Source organism: Pecten maximus, chromosome 5 (assembly GCF_902652985.1).
Source record: "Pecten maximus chromosome 5, xPecMax1.1, whole genome shotgun sequence".
In the NCBI taxonomy this organism is placed as follows: domain Eukaryota; kingdom Metazoa; phylum Mollusca; class Bivalvia; order Pectinida; family Pectinidae; genus Pecten; species Pecten maximus.
Window position 1 is genome coordinate 6,755,163 of NC_047019.1, and position 22,553 is coordinate 6,777,715.

Genomic DNA, 22,553 nt, shown 5'->3' on the forward strand with positions numbered 1-22,553 from the left:
TCATTGAAGTATCAAGATATTTTGAGTATTTAAAGTAATCAAATATTTTAAAATAGAATCTTTACTGTAGAAGTTGAATTCTAGTTCAGCTAAGTCTTTGGGTTATCAGAGTTGGAGATAACTGGGTTTGATTGTATGTCACACCAGTTTCGTTTCTATACATGCAAGGTTATCCCTCATGGATACATAACCTCAAGGTCAAGGTAAGGATTTGGAGGTCAAATGGTTTATCCTGATACTTACTGACTTATTTATATATATATTTATATATATTGTACTACAAACTGTCTTGAATGCTCTAAATATACTTATTTTTACGTCCTCAAATTTTAGCACAAACCTAATTAACACAGATTAGCTGAACGATGAATCAGAACACCAGCAATGCTTGCCACATAAAATATTGTAGTGCAATTAGCATTAGCACATTCATAATTCAGCAGAATGCTCCCACCGCGGAAATCGCAAAAGGAAGATTACCACTAAAATAAGTTTACAGCTAAAATAAGATTACCACTAGAATAAAATGATATTATCACTAAAATAAGATTACCACTAAAATAAGATTACCACTTAAATAATATTACCACTAAAATAATATTACCTCTAAAGTAAGATTACCACTAAAATAACATTACCATTAAAATAATATTACCACTAAATTAATATTACCACTGAAAAAAGATTACCACTTAAATAATATTACCACTAAAATAATATTACTACTAAAATGAGATTACCATTGAAATAAGGTTACCACTAAATTAAGATTACCACTTAAATAATATTACCACTAAAATGATATTACCTCTAAAATAAGATTACCACTAAAATAACATTACCATTAAAATAATATTACCACTAAAATAGTATTACCACTGAAAAAAAGATTACCACTTAAATAATATTACCACTAAAATAATATTACTACTAAAATAAGATCACTAAAATGAGATTTCCATTGAAATAAGATTACCACTAAAATAAGATTACCACTAAAATAAGATTACCACCACTAAAATAAGATAACCACTAAGATAAGATTACCACTAAAATAAGAATACCACTAAGACCAGATTACCACTTAAATATAATGAGATTACCTTTGTATTCTTTTTATTGTAGATTTTCCCAATACTGCTCTCCAAACTCGGACACTGCCAACAGGTTAAGAAGGTGAAGGTGTTACCATGGCGACTTGTAGAAGAATGCATGTCCCAGTGTTTCCGCTCGATGGCAGGAAATATTGATAAAGACAATTTTGAGGATGCATGGAGAATCTTACTGGTAACTATACACTAAACAGGACAGAAGAATATTGACACAGAGCCATATATACATGCCCTTTTTTTGGGGTGTGGAGAGTTGTGGTGGCGTTAGAACAATGGCTGTATAACAGTCAATATAACAAACAGATTAACATTTAAATTCTAGGTAAGTGTTGGGAGCAAGCTATCTTCAGAGACAGGGCCTCTTGTTTATATAAATAGCTGGACTGAGAAAAGGAATATTTCTTTGTTTCTGTATAAAACTAGAAAAGCTAAGTATAAAAACTGGCAACACTTTTGGAGACTTTTGGGGAAGTTTTTATGGTTGTAATAATTTTTCTAGGAAACATTTCCTTGTTGTAGGGTCTTATCGATGCTGATGCTTGGTAATGTGTCCAGTGTTGATAGTTCACATTTTGAGGACTTGATATTACCTGTAGTGAACCCATCGCTGTTCCTGACCTATGCTTGACCTTGTTATGACCCAATCACTGTATTTGACCTGTTGTGACCCCATCACTGTATCTTACCTAACCTTGACCCTGTTGTCACCTCATCACTGTATCTGACCTAGCCTTGAACCTGTTGTGACCCCATCATTGTATCTTACCTAGCCTTGAGCCTGTAGTGACCCAGTCACGGTATCTGACCTAGGCTTGACCCTGTAGTGACCCAATCACTGTATCTTACCTAGCCTTGACCCTGTTGTCACCTCATCACTGTATCTGACCTAGCCTTGACCCTGTAGTGACCCAATCACTGTATCTTACCTAGCCTTGACCCTGTTGTCACCTCATCACTGTATCTGACCTAGCCTTGAACCTGTTGTGACCCCATCGTTGTATCTTACTTAGCCTTGACCCTGTAGTGACCCCATCGCTGTATCTGAGCTAGTCTTGACCCTGTTGTCACCTCATCACTGTATCTGACCTAGCCTTGACCCTGTTGTCACCTCATCACTGTATCTGACCTAGCCTTGACCTTGTTGTGACCCCATCGTTGTATCTTACCTAGTCTTGACCCTGTTGCCACCTCATCACTGTATCTGACCTAACCTTGAACCTGTTGTGACCCCATCGTTGTATCTGACCTAGCCTTGACCCTGTTGTGACCCCATCACTGTATCTGACCTAGCCTTGACCCTGTTGTGACCCCATCGTTGTATCTGACCTAGCCTTGACCCTGTTGTGACCCCAACGTTGTATCTGACCTAGCCTTGACCCTGTTGTGACCCCCATCACTGTATCTGACCTAGCCTTGACCTTGTTGTGACCCCCATCACTGTATCTGACCTAGCCTTGACCTTGTTATGACCCAATTGCTGTATCTGACCTATTGTGACCTGTCGATGATGATGTCAATCTTGTATTCCAGGCATCCATTACGTCTGTGTACCAGTTCTGGTTAGACCCCAACTGTCCAGACAAGGCTAAGGCAGCTAAACATCTAGGCCGCTTACTGAGGCTAGCCCAGATCTGGCTGAACCACTCAAAGGGAGTCATCATCCGCTGCCATGACAGTGTTGCCACGGTAACTGTTGTCTAATTCTTTTCACTGGAATTTTTTCCATTGTACAATATTTCCATAAAAGAGACAATTACAATGTATTGAAGAGGAAGAGCAGAAAAAAACCCAATAAACATTATACAATAATGGGTGCCAACACAGGGATCTCTTGAGTTTAATATTGGTAAAAGAGTTTGTAATTTTCCACGTAGGTTAACTGTACAGTAATGAGGTATATGCAAATGTTGATTGTAATTACTGTATCTGTATCTGTTTTTCAGACTTTGTTACCACTACTGAAGGGAGCCTGCCTCCCAGTCTCTGTCGGTGAGGAGCTTGTGTCTACAGTATCAGCCTTCCTCCTACAAGGTCACTCCCAGACAGCCATAGCCAACACTGCCAAACTAGTATCAGCTGTAAGTGACAAGAGTTTACAGACACCTGACCATGTTAAGTCACTCATGGATGTTGATCAATGTCAATTGTGGCACATTACCGCGAAGTAATCTGGTCCCCGTTGAGATTTGTAGAGTTCTGTTTGCGGACAGTGTTCTATCTGACCAGAGGTTTTAATCGCCTAGAATCTTAAAAACAGGTTGACATCTTTTGTCATTTATCACAAATCAATGTTTCCGAATTGTAAACATTTGAAATTTTATGTTTGCTGACATTATTTTAAGCTTTTAATTCAGTTTACAATTTTGTCTGACTCTTATTTGTTATGTTTGCTGTCCAACTTCGAATTAGGTTACAAAGTGGTGACAATTAAATTAGCTGGTATAAGAAATGGGAAGTTAAGATAAAGCCGCAAGGAATGAAGATAAATTCATCATATGATAAAAGAATCTGTCTGTCATCCACACATTATATTTATGATACAAGTTTTAAATTTTTTAGCCTTTCTAGCAAGCAAATATTAAAAAAAAAAAAAATTGTAAAATGCTTTCTTATTAACTTTATATGGAAACTTTTAACAGATACCTTAGACATTGCACTTTATTAACAAATTGTAATAAATTCTGTGTACGCTGTTGCTGGGAAAATAAAAAAAACATTACATTGCATGTTGAAAATTTCGAAAAATTAAAGATAGAGATTTTAATGTTGATATTATGTAAAAATTAAAAGCAAAATGACATATATTTACTTACAGGTGTACAAGACCTCATACCCAATGGAGATGCTGTTTAAATTCACAACAACCATGCTTAAAAGCAAATTGCCTATATTTGAAAAGGTAAGGCCGCTTTGTGTATACTGTTGAATTCATCCAGAAGGCACAGAAAGAATTCTTTTGATGGGTTTGGGAAAATTGTTTTTTTCAAAAATCAACATCGTTCATTAATAACAACAGTTTACCATGGAAACATGTCTTATAGAACTTAAACAGAAAATTCCTCCTGGACACTTGATTTCAGATTTAGCTGTTGAAATTGTCTAATGTGCTGTACATGTACAGGTAATATGCACTATATGATATTCATCCTCAAAAGCACCCCCCCCCTCCCCTACTGTAAAATTCAAGTACTGTATTTCTCCTGGAATGATCCCCTCCCCCAGTGTAAACGTTTAGTACCATATTTATCCTCAAATAAGCCCCCTCCCCTAGTGTAAAAGTTTATTACCATATTTCCCACAAAAAGCCCCCTCCCCTAGTGTAAAATTATTGTACTGTATTTATCCTCGAATATGCTCCTCCCCTATTGTAAACGTTAAGAACCATATTTACCCTCAAATAAGCCCCCTTCCCTTATGTAAACGTTTATTACTGTATTTACCCTCACATAAGCCCTTTCCTCTAGTGTAAAAGTTAAGTACTGTATTTATCCTCAAATATGTCGTCTCCTCTTTCTGTACCATATTCATTCTTAAATAAGCCATCTTTATTATCAAATTATCCTGGAATAAGTACCCTCTTCTAGTGTAAAATTTTATGATTACTTCATACATCCTTAAATAAGCCCTCTCCCTTAAATGTTAAGTATTAAAAGCTTGGGGAAAGCATATATTTGTGAACCACTTTTAGATTGCTTTTTTAAAAAATTGATGATTCTGCAAAAATAAGGGGGCTTATTTGTGGGCAAGGGCTTATTTTCAGATGAATATGGTTTGTTTAATTTGGATCAGGGTAAACTGTATACAAGGATACAAGGGTAATAGTCATATATGATTTATCAACATATCCACTGTGAAAAATTGCTGTTAACTAACTCACTGAGTTAATTCACAGCGATTAATTTTCATACTTTTCTGTTGATAGTGAAGCTCATGAAAATTAACTTATTTTAATTATTAATTGATTTTAGAGTAACTTATTTTTTTTAAAATTCAGGATGTACTGATGTCCCTGAACGACTACTGCCTGGGGGTCCTGGAGGACGAGGTGGCGAGGGACCAGGTCCTTAGTCTGTACACGGAGATTCTCCTCCATAAGACCACACTCCCTAGCAACGGACAGGACCTTAGTAACCTTCACGTATATCCCCTTGACTTTGGACTTTCTGGAAGGTTTGGACCAGTTCTTATTTTAAGTCCGTCCGTCCGTCCTTCCTTGCGTCCGTCGTCCGTCCGTCCGTCAACAATTGACTTCTTCTTCATCACCACTGATCAGAATTTGACCAAATATAAGAAGCATCCCTATGGGGTGTGGACTCAAAATTGTACAAATGGTGGGACTGACCCCCTGAGGGCCTGAGGGGCAGGGCCAAAATGAGTCAATATACCGCTCTGAAACCAAGCTATGGATATTGCTCATATTTGCCTGGTAGCATCACTATGGGGTGGGGATTCAAAATTGTACAAATGATGGGGCTGACCCCCTGGGGGCCTGAGGGGCGGGGCCAAATGTGGTAAATTGGGCTATATTGATATAAACAACTTCTTCTCTGAAACTGAGCAATGGATATTGCTCATATTTGCCTGGTACCATCATTATTGGGTGGGGATTCAAAATTGTACAAGGGGGCCTGAGGGGTGGGGCCAAGAGGGGTCAATTTGGCTAAATTGATATGAAAAACTTCTCTTCTGAAACCAAGCAATTGATATTGCTCATATTTGACTGTGAGCATCACTATGGGGTGGGGATTCAAAATTGTACAAATGGTGAAGCTGACCCCAAGGGGGCCTGAGGGGTGGGGCCAAAAGGGGTCAATTTGGCTAAATTGATATGAACAACTTCTCTTCTGAAACCAAGCAATTGATATTGCTCATATTTGACTGTGAGCATCCCTTTGGGGTCGGGGTTCAAAATTGTACAAATGGTGAGGCTGACCCCAAGGGGGCCTGAGGGGTGGGGCCAAAAGGGGTCATTTTGGCAGATGTGACATAAACAACTTTTTTCTCTGAAACTAAGCAATGGATATCTCTAATATTTGACTGGTAGCATTCTCTTAGGTTAAGGATTCAAAATTGAACAAATGATGGGGCCCACCCCCTTGGGGCTGAGGGGCGGGGCCAAAAGGGGTCAATTTGGTTAAATTGATATAAACAACTTCTCTGAAACTAATCAATGGATATCACTCATATTTGTATGGTAGCATGGTCATGGGGTTGGGATTCAAATTTGTACAAATTTTAGGGTTGACCCCACCAGGGAGCTGAGGGGTTTGGCCAAAAGGGGTCAATTTGGCTAAATTGATATGAACAACTTCTTCTCTGAAACAGCTCATATTTGACTGGTAGCATTCTTTTGGGCAAGGATTCCAAATTTTATAAAGGAAGGAACTGACCTCCCGGGTGCAGAGGGCGGGGTCAAAAGGGGTCAGTTGGTTTAAGCAACTTCTTTTCTGAAACTAAGCAATGGATATCACTCACATCTGTGTGGTATCATCCCTAAGGGGTTGCGCCAAAAGTCAATTTCATTTCATGAATTAATGCATTTTTTGGCATACCTCACGTACCCATATAAAATGCCAATGATATATTGACATAGCAATACCAGTGACAAATATACTTAATTATCATTCTTGTTTCATATATCATGAAATCCAGGTGAGCGATACAGGCCCTCTGGGCCTCTTGTTTTGTCCATTGTCCATCGTCCATCGTCCGTCATCCATCGTCCGTCATCATTTACTTTAAATCCTTACTAGTTATCTATATCAGTGCTTTCATGGCTTATGTTGTTTTGTTCTTGTTAGAAATGGAAGAAAAATTAAACGGAAGTTTTGACATTACAACAATACCTTGGAAGATGCTTATCTGTGATGACAATCAAATGGAAACTTACACACTGCACTGGACAGTCTTATTTCAAAAGACAAAGATTTTTTTAATGCAAGAATTGCTCAGTAATATTAATAATGAGTAATATTTGCAGGTCTAAGTTCCTAGAGCTGCTGACGAAGAACATTGATGGTGCCAACAAGAAAACTTTGATGGTTAAGAAACACCAGAGTCGTGTTTGGTCGGCTGTTGTGTGTCTGCCACATGTTTGGTAAGTAGAGTACATGATTCTGTGTTGGGGAACAGCTTTAATGATTGTTTAGGTGATCTAGCAGACTTTAAACTTAGAAAGTCTATCTGCAGCATACTGATTATATTGATAATAATAAATTCATAAAAAGAAAATGATTTGAAGCTTGCATCAGGAAATTATTGTCTCAAAAAATGATGGTTAATTAAAGGTTTGATTAGTTTAGTGAATTGTGAAAGTTTAGTACCGTATTTATCCTCAAACAAGTCCTCTCTCAGTGTTAAACTTCAGGACTGTATTTATCATCAAATAAGTTCCCTTTGCAGTGTTAAAGTTGAATACCGTATTTATTCTTAAATAAGCCCCACCCCAGTGTAAAAGTTAAGGACCATATTTATCTTAAAATAAACCCCTCCCCTTCTGTAAAAGTTAAGTACCATATTTATCCTCAAATAACTCCCTCCCTTCCCTAGTGTAAAAGTTAAGTACCATATTTATCCTCCAATAAACCCCACCTCTAGTGAAAGTTGACTACAAAAGTTAAGGTAGTGTGTATTGTAGTTTATTTATTCCAAAATTGAAAATTTTGCAAAATTACAGAAGATCTTATTTGTGAATAGGGGCTTATTTACAGATAAATACAGTATCTGATAACCCTTTGGTGTAGACAAGCCTTGACACACATCTCTGATACTAAATGACTGTTAGATTTGATACCTACTGGTATAGGTGATGTTTGCCAGCTGTAGGCGTGTATAGACGTATTGTACCTTTACCTATATATTTTTGTCGGCCCTGTAGGCCGGTGGACAGTGCCAGGAGTGACAGAATCAAGAGTCTTACTAAACTGATGGGAAAGATCGTAACTCAGATCAACGGAAGTATCGACCAGACGACTACAGGTACGTAAAGGAGGCAGTCTTTTTACCTCGCTAGCTCACCTGACCCATATTTAAGATGACAAGAGTCAACCTTGTTTCATCATTTTTACCAATATTTGGTCTGTAACTTTTTAACACAACTTAAGCAAGGTTGTTTTGAACACAATCAAAAAACTCTTTTCTTTCATGGCCACAAGGCTAAGAGTAAGCTACATTGCACCTTGACACAATTTGTGAGTCATAAATAAAATGCATTTGTGGACCGCATTGAATAGTAAGTGAGACTGAGTGATGCAGGCCCTTGGGGCCTTTTGACTACTGTACCAGTTTCCACACTAAGATGTGTTAATCTCAGCTATTCAGAAAGTATAACTGTCAATGGCAACCAAATTTGGTAGTTACCTGTATGGATAACTTTCATCCAGTTTTTGGGTGAAAATATTAAATTTGATTAAATTCCTTGAAATATTTAAATTAGCTAAAAAGTTTGCATGCATCTTCATTTAATAATTTTTTGGTGACAACTCATTGAAATGACATTCAGTTTGGTTGTGAATGAGTGAAGTACAGGAAGATCATTTGTTTTTTCTTTGTTACAGATGAGTTACTCTTCTTGTACTACAGTGTCATGGTGGCCCTTACCTATCTGTGTGAGGACGGTGACCTCTTTGATAAGATACCTGTATCTCAGATTACAGAATTACTCAGGTAAGTTGTATGGTCACTAATGGTCAAATTGACGTATGGTCACTAATGGTCAAATTGACGTATGGTCACTAATGGTCAAATTGACATATGGTCACTAATGGTCAAATTGACGTATGGTCACTAATGGTCAAATTGACATATGGTCACTAATGGTCAAATTGACATATGGTCACTAATGGTCAATTTGATGTATGGTCACTAATGGTCAACTTGACATATGGTCACTAATGGTCAAATTGACGTATGGTCACTAATGGTCAAATTGATGTATGGTCACTAATGGTCAAATTGATGTATGGTCACTAATGGTCAAATTGACATATGGTCACTAATGGTCAAATTGACATATGGTCACTAATGGTCAAATTGCGTATGGACACTAATGGTCAAATTGACGTAAGGTCACTAATGGTCAAATTGACATATGGTCACTAATGGTCAAATTGACATATGGTCACTAATGGTCAAATTGACGTATGGTCACTAATGGTCAAATTGACATATGGTCACTAATGGTCAAATTGATGTATGGTCACTAGTGGTCAAATTGATGTATGGTCCCTAATGGTCAAATCAACGTATGGTCAAATTGATGTATGGTCACTAATGGTCAAATTGATGTATGGTCACTAATGGTCAAATTGACATATGGTCACTAATGGTCAAATTGATGTATGGTCACTGATGGTTAAATTGACCTATTTATGCGAGGACAGTAACCTCTGATAGGATACCTGTATCTCAGATTACAGAATTACAGGTAAGTTGTATGGTCACTAGTAGTCAAATTGACTGACCTGTCTAAATGTGGATGTTCATCTGACTGACCTCTGACTTCTGTCCAATGAGAAAATTCTGTACCTGTATCACAGTTTGAATTACTTATGTAAGTTGTAAGGTCACTAGTAGTCAAATTGACAGTTGTATGGTCACTAGTAGTCAAATTGACCAATCTAAATGTGAATGTTGACCTGACTGACCTCTGATTTCTGAGAAAATACCTGTATCACATATTGAATTACTCAGGTAAGTTGTACGGTCACTAGTGGTCACACTGACCAATCTAAATGTGGATGGTGACCTGACTGACCTCTGATTTCAGTCATATGAGAAAATTGACCTATCTATATATACAAAGACTGCAACCTCTGAGAAAGGATACCTGTATCACAGATTGAATTACTCAGGTAAGTTGTACGGTCACTAGTGGTCAAATTGACCTATTTATACAAGGACGGCGACCTCTTTGATAGGATACCTGTATCTCAGATTACAGAATTAGTCAGGTAAGTTGTTTTCTGTGTCACAACTATCTAAACATCAACTTTTTGTTTTAGGTGTCACTCCACCAATATCCACATGTTGACTGCGGCTAATCTGTACGTGACCCAGGCGTCTGTAGACGGGAAATCTTCAGTCCTGGAGGAGGAGGTTCTCCTTGACCTGTTTCCTTGTCTCCAGGACAACCTCACATCCTGGAATTCTCACGTCAGTTCTTCCTGTAACTTAACTATTTGCAGAAAAGGAAAAAAAATACTTTGGCGTTTCTCTTTTATTGTGTATTTTCAGCAATGTGAATTTTGGCTAATGCATAAAACCACTTGCTTAATTTTGGGATTGATCCCAAAATAGTATTGTCAAAATAATTATCGGCATCTGTCCCAAAAATTGTTCTGCCAAATTTTCAGAATTGATTCCAAAAATATTTATTAAAGCTTTTACACCAAAATTAATTATGGGATGAATCCCAAATTCATTGTGGCAGAGCAATTTTCATTATTGATCCTGAAAATTTACAAAAAAGTCCAACCCAGAGCGAAATGTGGAACGCCAATCCTCTTTTGAATTTATTTTCATTTTTGTGTATTATTTTACATTGACTCATGCAATTTCTAATTAATGACATTTCTGTTGAGAGTTTATGTGAGAAATCAAAACACAAATTCACCAAGCATATACCCAGGTAAATTAGTTTGAATTAAATATGGTAGTAAACAGAATGTTTGGGTATCAGAAAGGTTTGTTTTACCTGGATGGCTGATTTCATAGAAATAGATAAAAAAAATTTCAGTATTGACAATTTAAAAACAAAATTTTTAAGAAGTTTTTAATTCTTATTTTTCAGATACGCACCATGAGTCTTCGAATCCTGACCCATTTTACTGTACGGTTGCCATTTGTGGAAGGATTTGTGAGTACAATGTATTTAGTTTTCACTGATCAGGATTTTTTCAGGAATAACACATAAAAGGTGAAATTCAGGTTTACATAGATTTTATTAGCCCAGGATCATCAGATTGTTGGGCTATTTAAATCACTCTGCGTCCGTGGTCAGTGGTCTGTGGTCTGTGGTCAGTGGTCCGTCTGTCATCTGATCGTCTGTAAACATTCCTTGTTAACAATATTTCTTAAATATTACTGGAGGGATATTCTTCAAACTTCATGTGAAGGTTCCCCTTAGTCCCTAGTCGTGCCAATTCAGTTTAGATTTTTGATCAGATAAACAAAATGGCCGGCAGGCGGCCATCTAGGATTTTGAAAATTGAAATTTGTTATGGCTATTTCTTGAAAAGTACTTGAGGGATGTAAACATTTCTCAAACTTCACATATAGGTTGCACTTGATCATGTTATCAGATAAGTAAAAGGAAAGAAAAGAAATTGTTATTTTTAGTACGATTGTCAACATTTAAGAGAGAAAAAAAGAGTCTGAAATAATCATTTAGGGATCAGACAACTTATATATAATAGAACTCTGTTTCCTTACAATTACTCGTACTTCTAGGACTTATTCACAGGGAGAGAGTTACCTGTGAAATAATGCGCTTTATTTATCTTTATGTGATTGTAGGAAGCAGATCGTGACAGCGTTTTTCAGACATGCCTAAATGCAGAGTTAGTTCCCCTGACTGTTCAGGACTACCGACAACGTCTGTTGTACCTACAACGGCTGGACTACAGTAATGTACAGAACTCCATACCTCAGGGGCCTTTTACCAAGGTAACTCTTTCATAAAGAATTTTTTTGAGCCACAGGCAATGAAGAGTATTTATGTAGTTAAGGAATCTTGAATTTAAATGAGTTTTCATTTCATAGGAGATTTTTTTAATTTTGTGACGAAAAATTAGAACTTTGAGAAGAATTTCAAAAAATCTCACATGAAATAAAAAAAAAAATTATCACTTAAAGCAGAAAATTTACATTTTGACAGGTTTTAGAAAATATCTTCTGTTTTTAGGTTGCAGCGAGATATTTGATTGGATCGCTTTTTGTAAACTTCAAGTTGCTATGGGAACCCACCAGGAAACTGATAGCTAGTCATGCTAAGGGATTAGGAAACAAAGAATTCTGGGAAATATTTAATACAGAGCTGACGAAAGCTGCTGACACAACAGGTAAGTGACCAGGGTATCGTAAAGAGCTGACGAGAGATTTCTTCCCTGTTTTGAAGACTATGACGATATATGGTCAACAACTCTGTGTCTGAAACAGTGCATTACATGATTGTGTTTGCCACAATGGAACAAGATGATCGGACTTTCCTTTAGATAACAGCACAGCTATGACGAAACAATAAATTTTTTAGAATGAAAACCAACGCTGAACTATAATAGGTCTTTTATGCTATGTAGCAAATATACAATATTGTTATATTGTAATACTGTAAATGTGGAAATTTACGCGAGGGGGAAATTTACACTAATTACATGCGGATCCCTTTTGATCACGAAAATTCCCCCACGGGTATTATTTCAATATTATCAATTTACATAATCTCGAACTACAAACTTAGGTGGATCGATCACGAAAATTACCCCAAAGCGTATAGTTTACCTATCAAAATCGCGAAATTTCCCCCGCGAAAATAACCACGTTTACAGTATAATATTTTTCAAAAATATATATCTTGGGAATAGAGCCAACGCTACTGTCGATTTGGGTTGTGAATTGATTATGGGACCACGGTGGCCGATTGGTTAAGGTGTCCCGACACTTTATCGCTAGCCCTCCACCTCTGGGTTGCAAGTTCGAAACCTACGTGGGGCAGCCGCCAGGTACTGACCGTAGGCCGATGGTTTTTCTCCGGGTACTCCGGCTTTCCTCCACCTCCAAACCTGGCACGTCCTTAAATGACCCTGGCTGTTAATAGGACGTTAAAAAAAAAAAAAAAAATGCGAATTGATGGGTCCTTTACCTTCAGCCTGGATACCCGGGGGTATGTAGGGGATAGTATAAGTAGTATCAACTATGTACAATCTCAACAGCTACCTAATAAAAACTAGAAGAACCCGCCTCCTGCCTGTTGAGATTGTCTCTTCTTGACCATAATTTTTTTTTGTTATTTCAGAAGAGTTACTGACTGGTGTTGAGAAATCGTATCGTCATGGTAACAATGCTCTCATCAGTCTGGCCAGCTTTGATGTGTCGGACATCATACCAAGTCACATGACTACAGAACGGGCAGACTATTACAACTACAGGGACCAGATGTGGAAAGCCATGCTTCTGTTCTCGGACCAGTGTGAGGCCAAATCACGTGACCTTTCACCTCTCCTGCTTCGATTTATCAGGTTTGTGTTTGTCTTGTTTCTAAAATAGTTTTATCATATTTATTTTTGAGAATGTTGATTAAGATGTATTTAAACAAGTTCAAAATTTGTTTTAACATCGGTAAAAGGCCAAGGTCAACATTGGTATAAGTCAAAGTCAACGTTTCGTAAAAGTCACGGTCTTCATTAGAATAAGTCAAGGTCAACATTGGTAAAAGTTAAGGCCATCATTAAGCCAAAGTCAAGGTCAACATTGGAAAAAGTCAAGGTCAACATTGGAAAAAGTTAAGGTCAACATTTAGTGAAAATCAAGGTCAACATTTGGTAAAAGTCAAGGTCAACGTTGATTAAAGTCTCCATCGTTAGCATATATATCATAGCACTCAAAATTTTAACTCACAGTAAGGACAAGATAATTATGTACAACAATATCAGAGAACATGTCAATTTTCTCGAAAATGTGATGACAGAAGATGATGATTTTGATGACATCATTAAAAGTTTTATGGAAATGTGATGAGAGAAGATGATGATTTTGATGACGTCATCAAAAGTTAGAAGATAATGGAACTCTCAGACTTGATAATAAACCTTAAAAATGACTGTTGGAAAAGTTAACCTGTTCACTGTTTGGATTATTTAACGTGTAATTGATGTTCTCAGGAATGAGTACTATCCATCCGACATGAGCATGGCTCCAAAACAGAACATCTGTAGACGTACAAGGAAATATGATCAGGAACAAGCGGAGGGAGGAGATCAGAACAGCAAGGAACAGTCAAAGGGTGGAAAACAGAACAGCCAGGAGCAAGAAATAGCAACATCACTGGAGCCAAGTTCTTCATTGATGAGAGTCACCAGGAGTAGGTCAAAGAATTTAAGCGAGGATAAATCAAGGTCAGTTAAAGAAAGACAAACATAATTTTACTTTATTAAGGTCGACTAGTCAAATGAGGATTCCCTCTACATGATGAAAGGTTAAGGTCACAGGGTTCAAATCAAGGTCACAAATTTCCTATCTTACTCAAAATAATGGTAAATGTTTCCTTATGATGTTATGCTGCAAAATTTATCAAATTCAAATGAGAAGTCATTTGATGAAAGGTCAAGGTCACTGGGTTAAAGGTCAAGGGAAATATAAAATAAATAAGGAAATATTTTCTTGGGTAAATATTTGTGATGACCTTATAGAGCAGAACAATAACAAATTAATCAAGATCAAAGGTCAAAGTCAGAGGTCAAGGTCACCTTTCTTTATCTTGACTGGTTAATGATTTTTGTCAAAATATAATATTTATTTAATAATGAATGAAAAATTATTGAATAAAATTAAGAGATCAATGAATACATTTCAAGATGATATGTTAAAGCTATTTTTTTCATAATTAACAGCAAATATGGCTTGCTAATGAGTTAACTATTTGATGTATTGTTGCACATGAAGGTTGGTTGGATTTGCTCCATGTTTTAAAAGGCATGAAACTCTTTTAGAGTTGGCCTCTGGATGACAGTTCTAGTTTTGAACTTCCGGACTGAAAAGATGGAAGGAAACGTTTAGAAACTTTGGAACTTATCCATGTGAAGTATTTCACTAGCTAGAGTTTATATTAGGAAGCACTCAGGTTTTGATAAGTTTGTTTGAATTACACAGAATTTCGTTTCATTTTGTGATGATCATGATTTTATACACAACACAACAAAGAGTATAAAAGTTCAAACATTTATTGAATGGAACCAATAACTTGTCCAGGCTCATATTAATTAGTTAATTTTTTGGCAGTCTTAGGGGCTGCTCATTCTTACAACTTAATTACATCAACATAACTTACACTATTACATAATTAAATTTGACTCGCTGCTAAAACAGATACACCTAAACAATTAAAATGCTAATGATACTATTGGGGCATGCAACCCCCGAGCTTGAGCGATCACAAGCTTAGATAGATATGACTGAATAAAGAAAGGAGAGATCCCTAGCTTGAGCGATATTAAGCCACCGAGTAAGCAGCTGTACACAATAGCAGGCGACTCTGCTAAGACTGTTATCAGATGGAGCGACCCCGAAGCTTGAGCGATCCCAAGCTTATCATCTACATAAGAAATAGATACACAAAACATAATGTAATGAATTTAGGGGCAAGAAATTCCCCGAATTACAAGTCCAAATCGAAAAAGGTTACATATGAAAAAGTAACCGAATGAGAGCCCCCAAAATCATGACTAAAAGCAATTCATTGATGGTTTTAAGATAGATAATTTTTATTGTAGATTGGAGTCGTCTGAACATTCAGTGGACCAACAGCATAAGGGAGGCAATGACAAAAATGCAGAGGAAAAGGTGAAGGAAAATGAAGATGACCCCAATGATAATGTAGAGGATTCCGAGGGTCAAGTATCAAAGAGGCAGAGGAGAGCAGCAACGACGTAAGTGATATCCTCATCAATGTGGTATCATTTAAAAATCTGATGTTTGTTTCAACGTCTGATCTCTTTCTAATTTGAAATCGAAATTTGAAATCGGACATCAAATTTGAAATCGGACATCAAATTTGAAATTGGACATTAGTGAGTGGAATAACAAGCCTTGGTTTCATCAAATTGAATGTTCCTTCACTGAAGGAAATAACTTAAATAAATTTTCTATAGGAAAGCTTCCCTTGATTCTGTAATGCTTTCCTATCAAGGAAAATTTCACGTATAAGGGATTTTCCTTAAGTTTGGAATATTGATGAAACTATAGATATTATGGTTATGTTTTACTGACAGAGAAAAATATTTGTTTTAGCACCTTGGTCATACATTTAGAGCTGTTTGCGAGATTTAAGAACCCTAAATCCCTTTACTTAGAGCCCGATCTAACAGCTCTCTATATGGAGGTAAGTTATCCTGGATTCTTGTCGGGACTTCTTATACTATTCTGGAGTTCTTTGTGAAAAAGGAATTAAATTTAAAAAAAAAAAAAAAAAAAAATTCATATAGCATATGATAGAAAATAAATTGAAGTTTTAACTCAGATTGTTAAGATTGAAACTTGAAGTTTTTATTTAAATGAAGAGTGAAATTTTAGAAAGTTATTTTGTCTCTGATCATTAAAGGACAAATAGTTGAGTGTTTTGTTTTTCATGAAGCCCTATGTAATATTTGTTAAGATGATAAATCCTATGTTCATAGCTACTAGTACACAAGGACCCCGTCGTACAGAAGACTACATTTGACTGTGTGATGGCTTACAAACACAGCTTCTTGGTACCATACAGGTATGGAAAACTTTAATTAGGTATAATTAATTAAAATTGCAATTAGTCAAATGTCATGTGACAGCTAAAGATTTTAAAATAATAGAAAGAGAATAGAATATTGAAACAATTTCTGTGTCACAAGTATACCTACAGAATATTGATATTTTTTCACAAGTATGTTTAATTAAATACCATATTTATCTGCAAATAAACTCCTGCCCACAAATAAGCCCCTTCTCCTTTTTTGCAGAATCATCCATTTTGAAATAGCAAACTAAAAATGGGTTTACACATAAGCCCTCCTCAAACTTTAATACAAAAATTACACAATAGGGGAGGTGGCTTATTTGAAAATAAAATATGGTACCAAACTTTTACATTAGAGAGGGGGCTTATTGGAGGATAAATACAGTACTAAACTTTTACACTACAGGAGGGGGCTTATTGGAGGATAAATATGGTTCTAAACTTTTTCACCAGGGAAGGGGCTTAATTGAGGATAAATACAGTACTGAACTTATGCACTAGGGTAGGTGGGCATTTTTCAGGATAAATACGGTAAAAACTAAAACTTACATAGATCCACTAAACTCATACAATAGTAGGCACCAAGATCTTTCCGGGATCTCTTGTTAATCTTTGTCTTACTCATCAAACTTAAATCCAAAATAAATTTAAATCATGTTTGATATTTTAGAGAGAACTTCAACAAGCTGCTGGATGATACGACCTTCAAGTCCGAGCTGGTGTTATTCAGTATTGATGAAGAAGGGGGACAAATCAACAAAGAACATAGAAGTCAACTCCTGCCTATATTAATGAGGTATGGAATTGAATTTTGATTAAAATGTCGTTTTCCTCCAGGCTTTATCGTGACAAAGTACCTCCTAGTTGTATATAATGTTGTATTAGTGATACATAAATAACATATTCCTTGCAGAATATTGTACGGCAAGATGCTTACGAAGACAGGGAAGGAGACGGCCGGCCGTAGCCATAGTAACCTCCGTCAGTCTATAGTTCTACGTTTCCTTAACGGCTGTACTATGGAGGAGGTGGTGATGTTCCTTGACCTCGTCTTCCTGCCCTTCCGCCATTTTATCACAGGTATTGTATTTGGGGAGAAATAGGCAGAGAAGTCTACTTTTGTTTATGTACAATGGAGAAATCGAGGAGTTTATAGTTGTTTTAAGCCAACTATCATCAGATTTCAGGCTGTTAAAATGGTTCTCTTGCAGGGTCAATGTAGTCAATAATCTGTAACCAATCTATGCTATCTCCATTTCTTGAGAAGAGTTGAAAGAAGATTTCTCAAAATTTATCACAGGTTTGCCTTCATTCTTATTTAAGCTTGTTCTATTTTAAATCTAATTGTGTTGTGAACAAAACAAAAAAATGGCTGACAGACTGCCATCTTGGATTTTGAAAGTTGAAGTTTGTTATCACTATTTCTCAAATACATTGATACCAATAGGTTGACATTAATTATCAATGGTTACATATTCCTGTGTTCCTTCCACCATTCTATTGTACTTATGATTGTTACAGATGATCCTCAGCAGATGGCGCTGGATGTACTAAAGACAACCGACCCATCAGGTGTCATTCCCTTACGCAAGATAACAGGGTAATTCATCATTTTCTCAGTCTGGTAGTGATCCTCCTGACCTGTATCATAATGTCTGTATGTGCAGAATCATTTTAATTGTTAGTAAGTTTTCATTAGAAATGTTACAATTTAAACTCTACACACAACCTTTGTCTGAAGCATACTCATGCTTTTTGTCCTAAGCCTACCTACAACTTATATCCTGAGGGCAAACATGACTTATATCCCGAGGACATACATGACTTATGTCATGAGGGCAAAGTTACTTATGTTCTGAGGGCAAATATGACTTAATCTGAGGGCAAACATGACTTATGTCTAAGGGCATACACGATTTATGTCTGAGGGCAAACATGACTTACATCTGAGGGCAAACATGACTTATGTCTGAGGGCATACATGACTTATGTCTGAGGGCAAACATAACTTATATCTGAGGGCATACATGACTTATGTCATTAGGGCAAAGTTACTTATGTCTGAGGGCATACATGACTTATGTCTGAGGGCAAACACGACTTATGTCTGAGGGCAAACATGACTTACATCTGAGGGCAAACATGACTTATGTCTGAGGGCATACATGACTTATGTCTGAGGGCAAACATGACTTATATCTGAGGGCATACATGACTTATATCATTAGGGCAAAGTTACTTATGTCTGAGGGCATACATGACTTATGTCTGAGGGCAAACACGACTTATGTCTGAGGGCATACATGACTTATGCCTGAGGGCATACATGACTTATGTCTGAGGGCATACATGACTTATGTTCTGAGGGCATACATGACTTATGTCTGAGGGCATACATGACTTATGTCTGAGGGCATACATGACTTATGTCTGAGGGCATACATGACTTATGTCTGAGGGCAAACACGACTTATGTCTGAGGGCATACATGACTTATGCCTGAGGGCAAACATGACTTATGTCCTGAGGGCATACATGACTTATGTCTGAGGGCAAACATGACTTATGTCTGAGGGCATACATGACTTATGTCTGAGGGCATACATGACTTATGTTCTGAGCATTACATTTGATAGTGTTGATAAGCTGCCCATCCTCCCTCAAGGTTTCCAGTTGTTTCAGAAATTTGCACTTTATGTATTATTAGATTTAAAATAATATGGTATAAAAAAGGCAGAAAATTTTAACAGAATCAGGATAAAATGGATTCCAACTGATATGATTTATGATTTTGTTATTTCCAGAACACTACATTCCATCAACACTTTCTGTAAGAAGCTTGGACACCTGATAGATAATTACCTACCATCTGTTATAAAGATTCTAGTCGGACTAATGGCTACATGTGTGGCCTGCCTGGAACAGAGGGACAACATCACACCATTCTCTCTCAGTATACTGAAAACCCTGAGACAGATGGCCACCGCTAGGTTTATAGAGGTAAACCATTCTTTCTCAATGTGGTTTTTTAAAAATAAATTTGAATTTTGGTTGATATTTTCATCAGTTGCTTTGATGTGTTGGTAACATTTAAGAAATTTTTGTTCGTTTTTTTTTCCAGATTTTTGAAAACTATGATGGGTACAAGTTTTCCCCTGTTGAAATTGATGCTGTGTTTACTGTGACTGTTTTGCCACAGGTAAGTCAATTATCTCGTTATCTGATATATTTAAGGTACAGTTGACACAGGTAAGTCCAGTACCTCGTTATCTGATGTGGTTATGGTACAGTGGACACGGGTAAGTCCATTACCTCATTATCTGACCTGTTTATGGTACAGTTGACACAGGTAAGTCCATTATCTCGTTATCTGATGTGTTTATGGTACAGTTGACACAGGTAAGTCCAGTATCTCGTTATCTGATATGGTACAGTTGACACAGGTAAGTCCAGTATCTCGTTATCTGATGTGTATATGGTACAGTACTAGTAATCTGTTTTGACTGTTTATGGGGCGGCGGTGGCTGAGTGGTTACCGTGTCCCGACACTTAATCACTAGCCCTTGACCTCTGGGTCACAAGTTCAAAACCCATATGGGGCAGTTGCCTGGTACTGACCATAGGCCGGTAGTTTTTCTCCGGGTACTCCGGCTTTTCTTCACCTCCAAAACCTGGCACGTCCTTAAATGACCCTGGCTATTAATTAGACAAAATAAACCAAATGTTTATATACAAATATACAAAATTCTACACTTAATTACACTAAACTAGACACCAGGAACTTTGATCATAAACCAAAATAGGAGAGCATTATATTATTAATTGTTTTGTTTTTATTTCCAAAATAATTAAGTTTTTGAGGGACGTGTAATATGAATTTTTTGATTGACAGGTTGAGAAGTTGCCCTTTGAGGGTGTGTATCACCCTACCAGCTTATTGAAAATACTGGCGACATGGTCGAGGTCTCCTCGGTAAGAAAACATGACACGTCCAGTTGTATGTCTAAAGAATTGTATGAATAAGATGGTCACCATCAGTGTAGATTGTAGTGCTGCAACGGTAATCGTTGGACGATATATCGCTGTGAAAAAGGGCATAATATGGTTCACAGTAATTTTTTCTCGCATCACAGTACAGTTTTCTGCGTGGTAATTAGTTTCGCTAAAAACCAGCAGGGCAGCGGAAGTGCTTTTGTCGAGTGACTGTTTAAAGAATTGAAAGAACCCCCCCGTTTTATTTAAATCACATATTTGGAAACATCTTGTGTTCCGTGTAACTGAAACAGATGATGTTGAATTTATTTCAATGATTATTTGCAAAATGTATCTTGAGACAAATCTTGCAACACTTATTTTATCGTGAGGGTGAAATCTAAAAAAATATATCAATCAGTTTTAACTTAGTTGGACGTGTGTATCTTATTTGTGACAAACATAACCAATCTTCATTTTCCGCTGTAATTAAAGCTAATCAATTTCTCAATCCTGTATTATTTCTAGGTATATTTTATACCTGTCCAAGCATCATCATGACGACAAGGCCATCACTCCACTCCCATTTGTGTTTAAACTTCTCAATGCCACAAATGTGACGAGTACAGTGTCTAGCCTCATTCTGGAAATCGTGGACAACCTCCTGAATCCGAAAAAGTCCGATGACGATGCAGAAGATATCCGTCCACTCCCTGTCCACTGTGGACCTGCTTTGGACCACACCCACATGACAAGTAAAGCACTTACATTTCCTTATTTGGACTATACCCAAAGTAAAGCACTTACATTTCCTTATTTGGACTTAACCCAAAGTAATGCACTTACATTTCCTTATTTGGACTTAACTCAAAGTAATGCACTTACAATTCCTTATTTGGACTACACCCAAAGTAATGCACTTACATTTCCTTATTTGGACTTAACTCAAAGTAATGCACTTACAATTCCTTATTTGGACTATACCCACATGACCAGTAATGCACTTACATTTCTTTATTTGGAATACACCCAAAGTAATGCACTTACATTTCCTTATTTGGAATACATCCAAAGTAAAGCACCTACATTTCCTTATTTGGACTACACACACATGACAAGTACAGCACTTACATGTCCTTATTTGGACTACACCCAAAGTAATGTGCTTACATTTCCTTATTTGGACTACACCTAAAGTAAAGCATGTACATTTCCATATTTGTACATATGGTTGTTGTGTTACATAGATATGATATAAGTCTATCCTATATTTACTCGTTTGACTTGATTACAGTCCAGGAGATCGGTGTAGAGATGATGTCCCCACATATCCCGGCTCTACTCACCTTTCTCCAAACCGCCATTGCCAGCAGGGAGACCAAGGTCTACATCAAGAAGGGGTCCTCGAGGGAGCTGAGAATTCTCTCCAGGTAATACCACACTGTGACCTGCACCTTTATGTACACATCACCTGCACCTTTATGTATACATCACCTGCACCTTTATGTTTACATCACCAGCACCTTTATGTACACATCACCTGCACCTTATGTATACATCACCTGCACCTTTATGTATACATCACCTGCACCTTTATGTTTACATCACCTGCACCTTATGTATACATCACCTGCACCTTTATGTACACATCACCTGCACCTTTATGTACACATCACCTGCACCTTATGTATACATCACCTGCACCTTTATGTTTACATCACCAGCACCTTTAAGCACCCATTACCTACACATATTACATATACCCCATGCAGTGAAGTTAAAGGGGGGGGGGGGGGGGGGGGGTTATACTGGATTCATGTTGTCCATCAGTCTGTCTGTCAGTCTGTCTGTGTCAGCATTTTGTCTGGTCAACTTCTATAGTTTTTCATCCAAATTTGTGAAACACTGCAGGTGTAGTTATCATACCCTGAAGTTGTGCACCTTGACTTAATTTTGGACCTGATTATTTTTATGGTAGTTCGATC

General features: G+C 37.1%; 1 protein-coding gene across 2 annotated transcripts in view; it reads left to right on the forward strand.

Moving 5' to 3' along the window:
• Positions 1 to 22,553, forward strand: part of LOC117326989 (small subunit processome component 20 homolog) — a 50,240-nt gene that overhangs the window by 5,810 nt on the left and 21,877 nt on the right. For both annotated transcript variants that reach the window (XM_033883796.1, XM_033883797.1), the window contains exons 10-34: positions 1,126 to 1,287; positions 2,643 to 2,798; positions 3,056 to 3,190; positions 3,928 to 4,011; positions 5,107 to 5,282; positions 7,093 to 7,209; positions 7,990 to 8,090; positions 8,669 to 8,777; positions 10,115 to 10,265; positions 10,903 to 10,968; positions 11,628 to 11,777; positions 12,016 to 12,172; positions 13,126 to 13,348; positions 13,991 to 14,224; positions 15,599 to 15,754; positions 16,116 to 16,206; positions 16,502 to 16,587; positions 17,267 to 17,392; positions 17,510 to 17,676; positions 18,118 to 18,196; positions 19,401 to 19,596; positions 19,718 to 19,795; positions 20,489 to 20,568; positions 21,097 to 21,323; positions 21,863 to 21,998. In XM_033883796.1, coding sequence (XP_033739687.1) covers positions 1,126 to 1,287; positions 2,643 to 2,798; positions 3,056 to 3,190; positions 3,928 to 4,011; positions 5,107 to 5,282; positions 7,093 to 7,209; positions 7,990 to 8,090; positions 8,669 to 8,777; positions 10,115 to 10,265; positions 10,903 to 10,968; positions 11,628 to 11,777; positions 12,016 to 12,172; positions 13,126 to 13,348; positions 13,991 to 14,224; positions 15,599 to 15,754; positions 16,116 to 16,206; positions 16,502 to 16,587; positions 17,267 to 17,392; positions 17,510 to 17,676; positions 18,118 to 18,196; positions 19,401 to 19,596; positions 19,718 to 19,795; positions 20,489 to 20,568; positions 21,097 to 21,323; positions 21,863 to 21,998 — 3,443 coding nt within the window. The remainder of the gene's footprint in view (positions 1 to 1,125; positions 1,288 to 2,642; positions 2,799 to 3,055; positions 3,191 to 3,927; positions 4,012 to 5,106; positions 5,283 to 7,092; positions 7,210 to 7,989; positions 8,091 to 8,668; positions 8,778 to 10,114; positions 10,266 to 10,902; positions 10,969 to 11,627; positions 11,778 to 12,015; positions 12,173 to 13,125; positions 13,349 to 13,990; positions 14,225 to 15,598; positions 15,755 to 16,115; positions 16,207 to 16,501; positions 16,588 to 17,266; positions 17,393 to 17,509; positions 17,677 to 18,117; positions 18,197 to 19,400; positions 19,597 to 19,717; positions 19,796 to 20,488; positions 20,569 to 21,096; positions 21,324 to 21,862; positions 21,999 to 22,553) is intronic.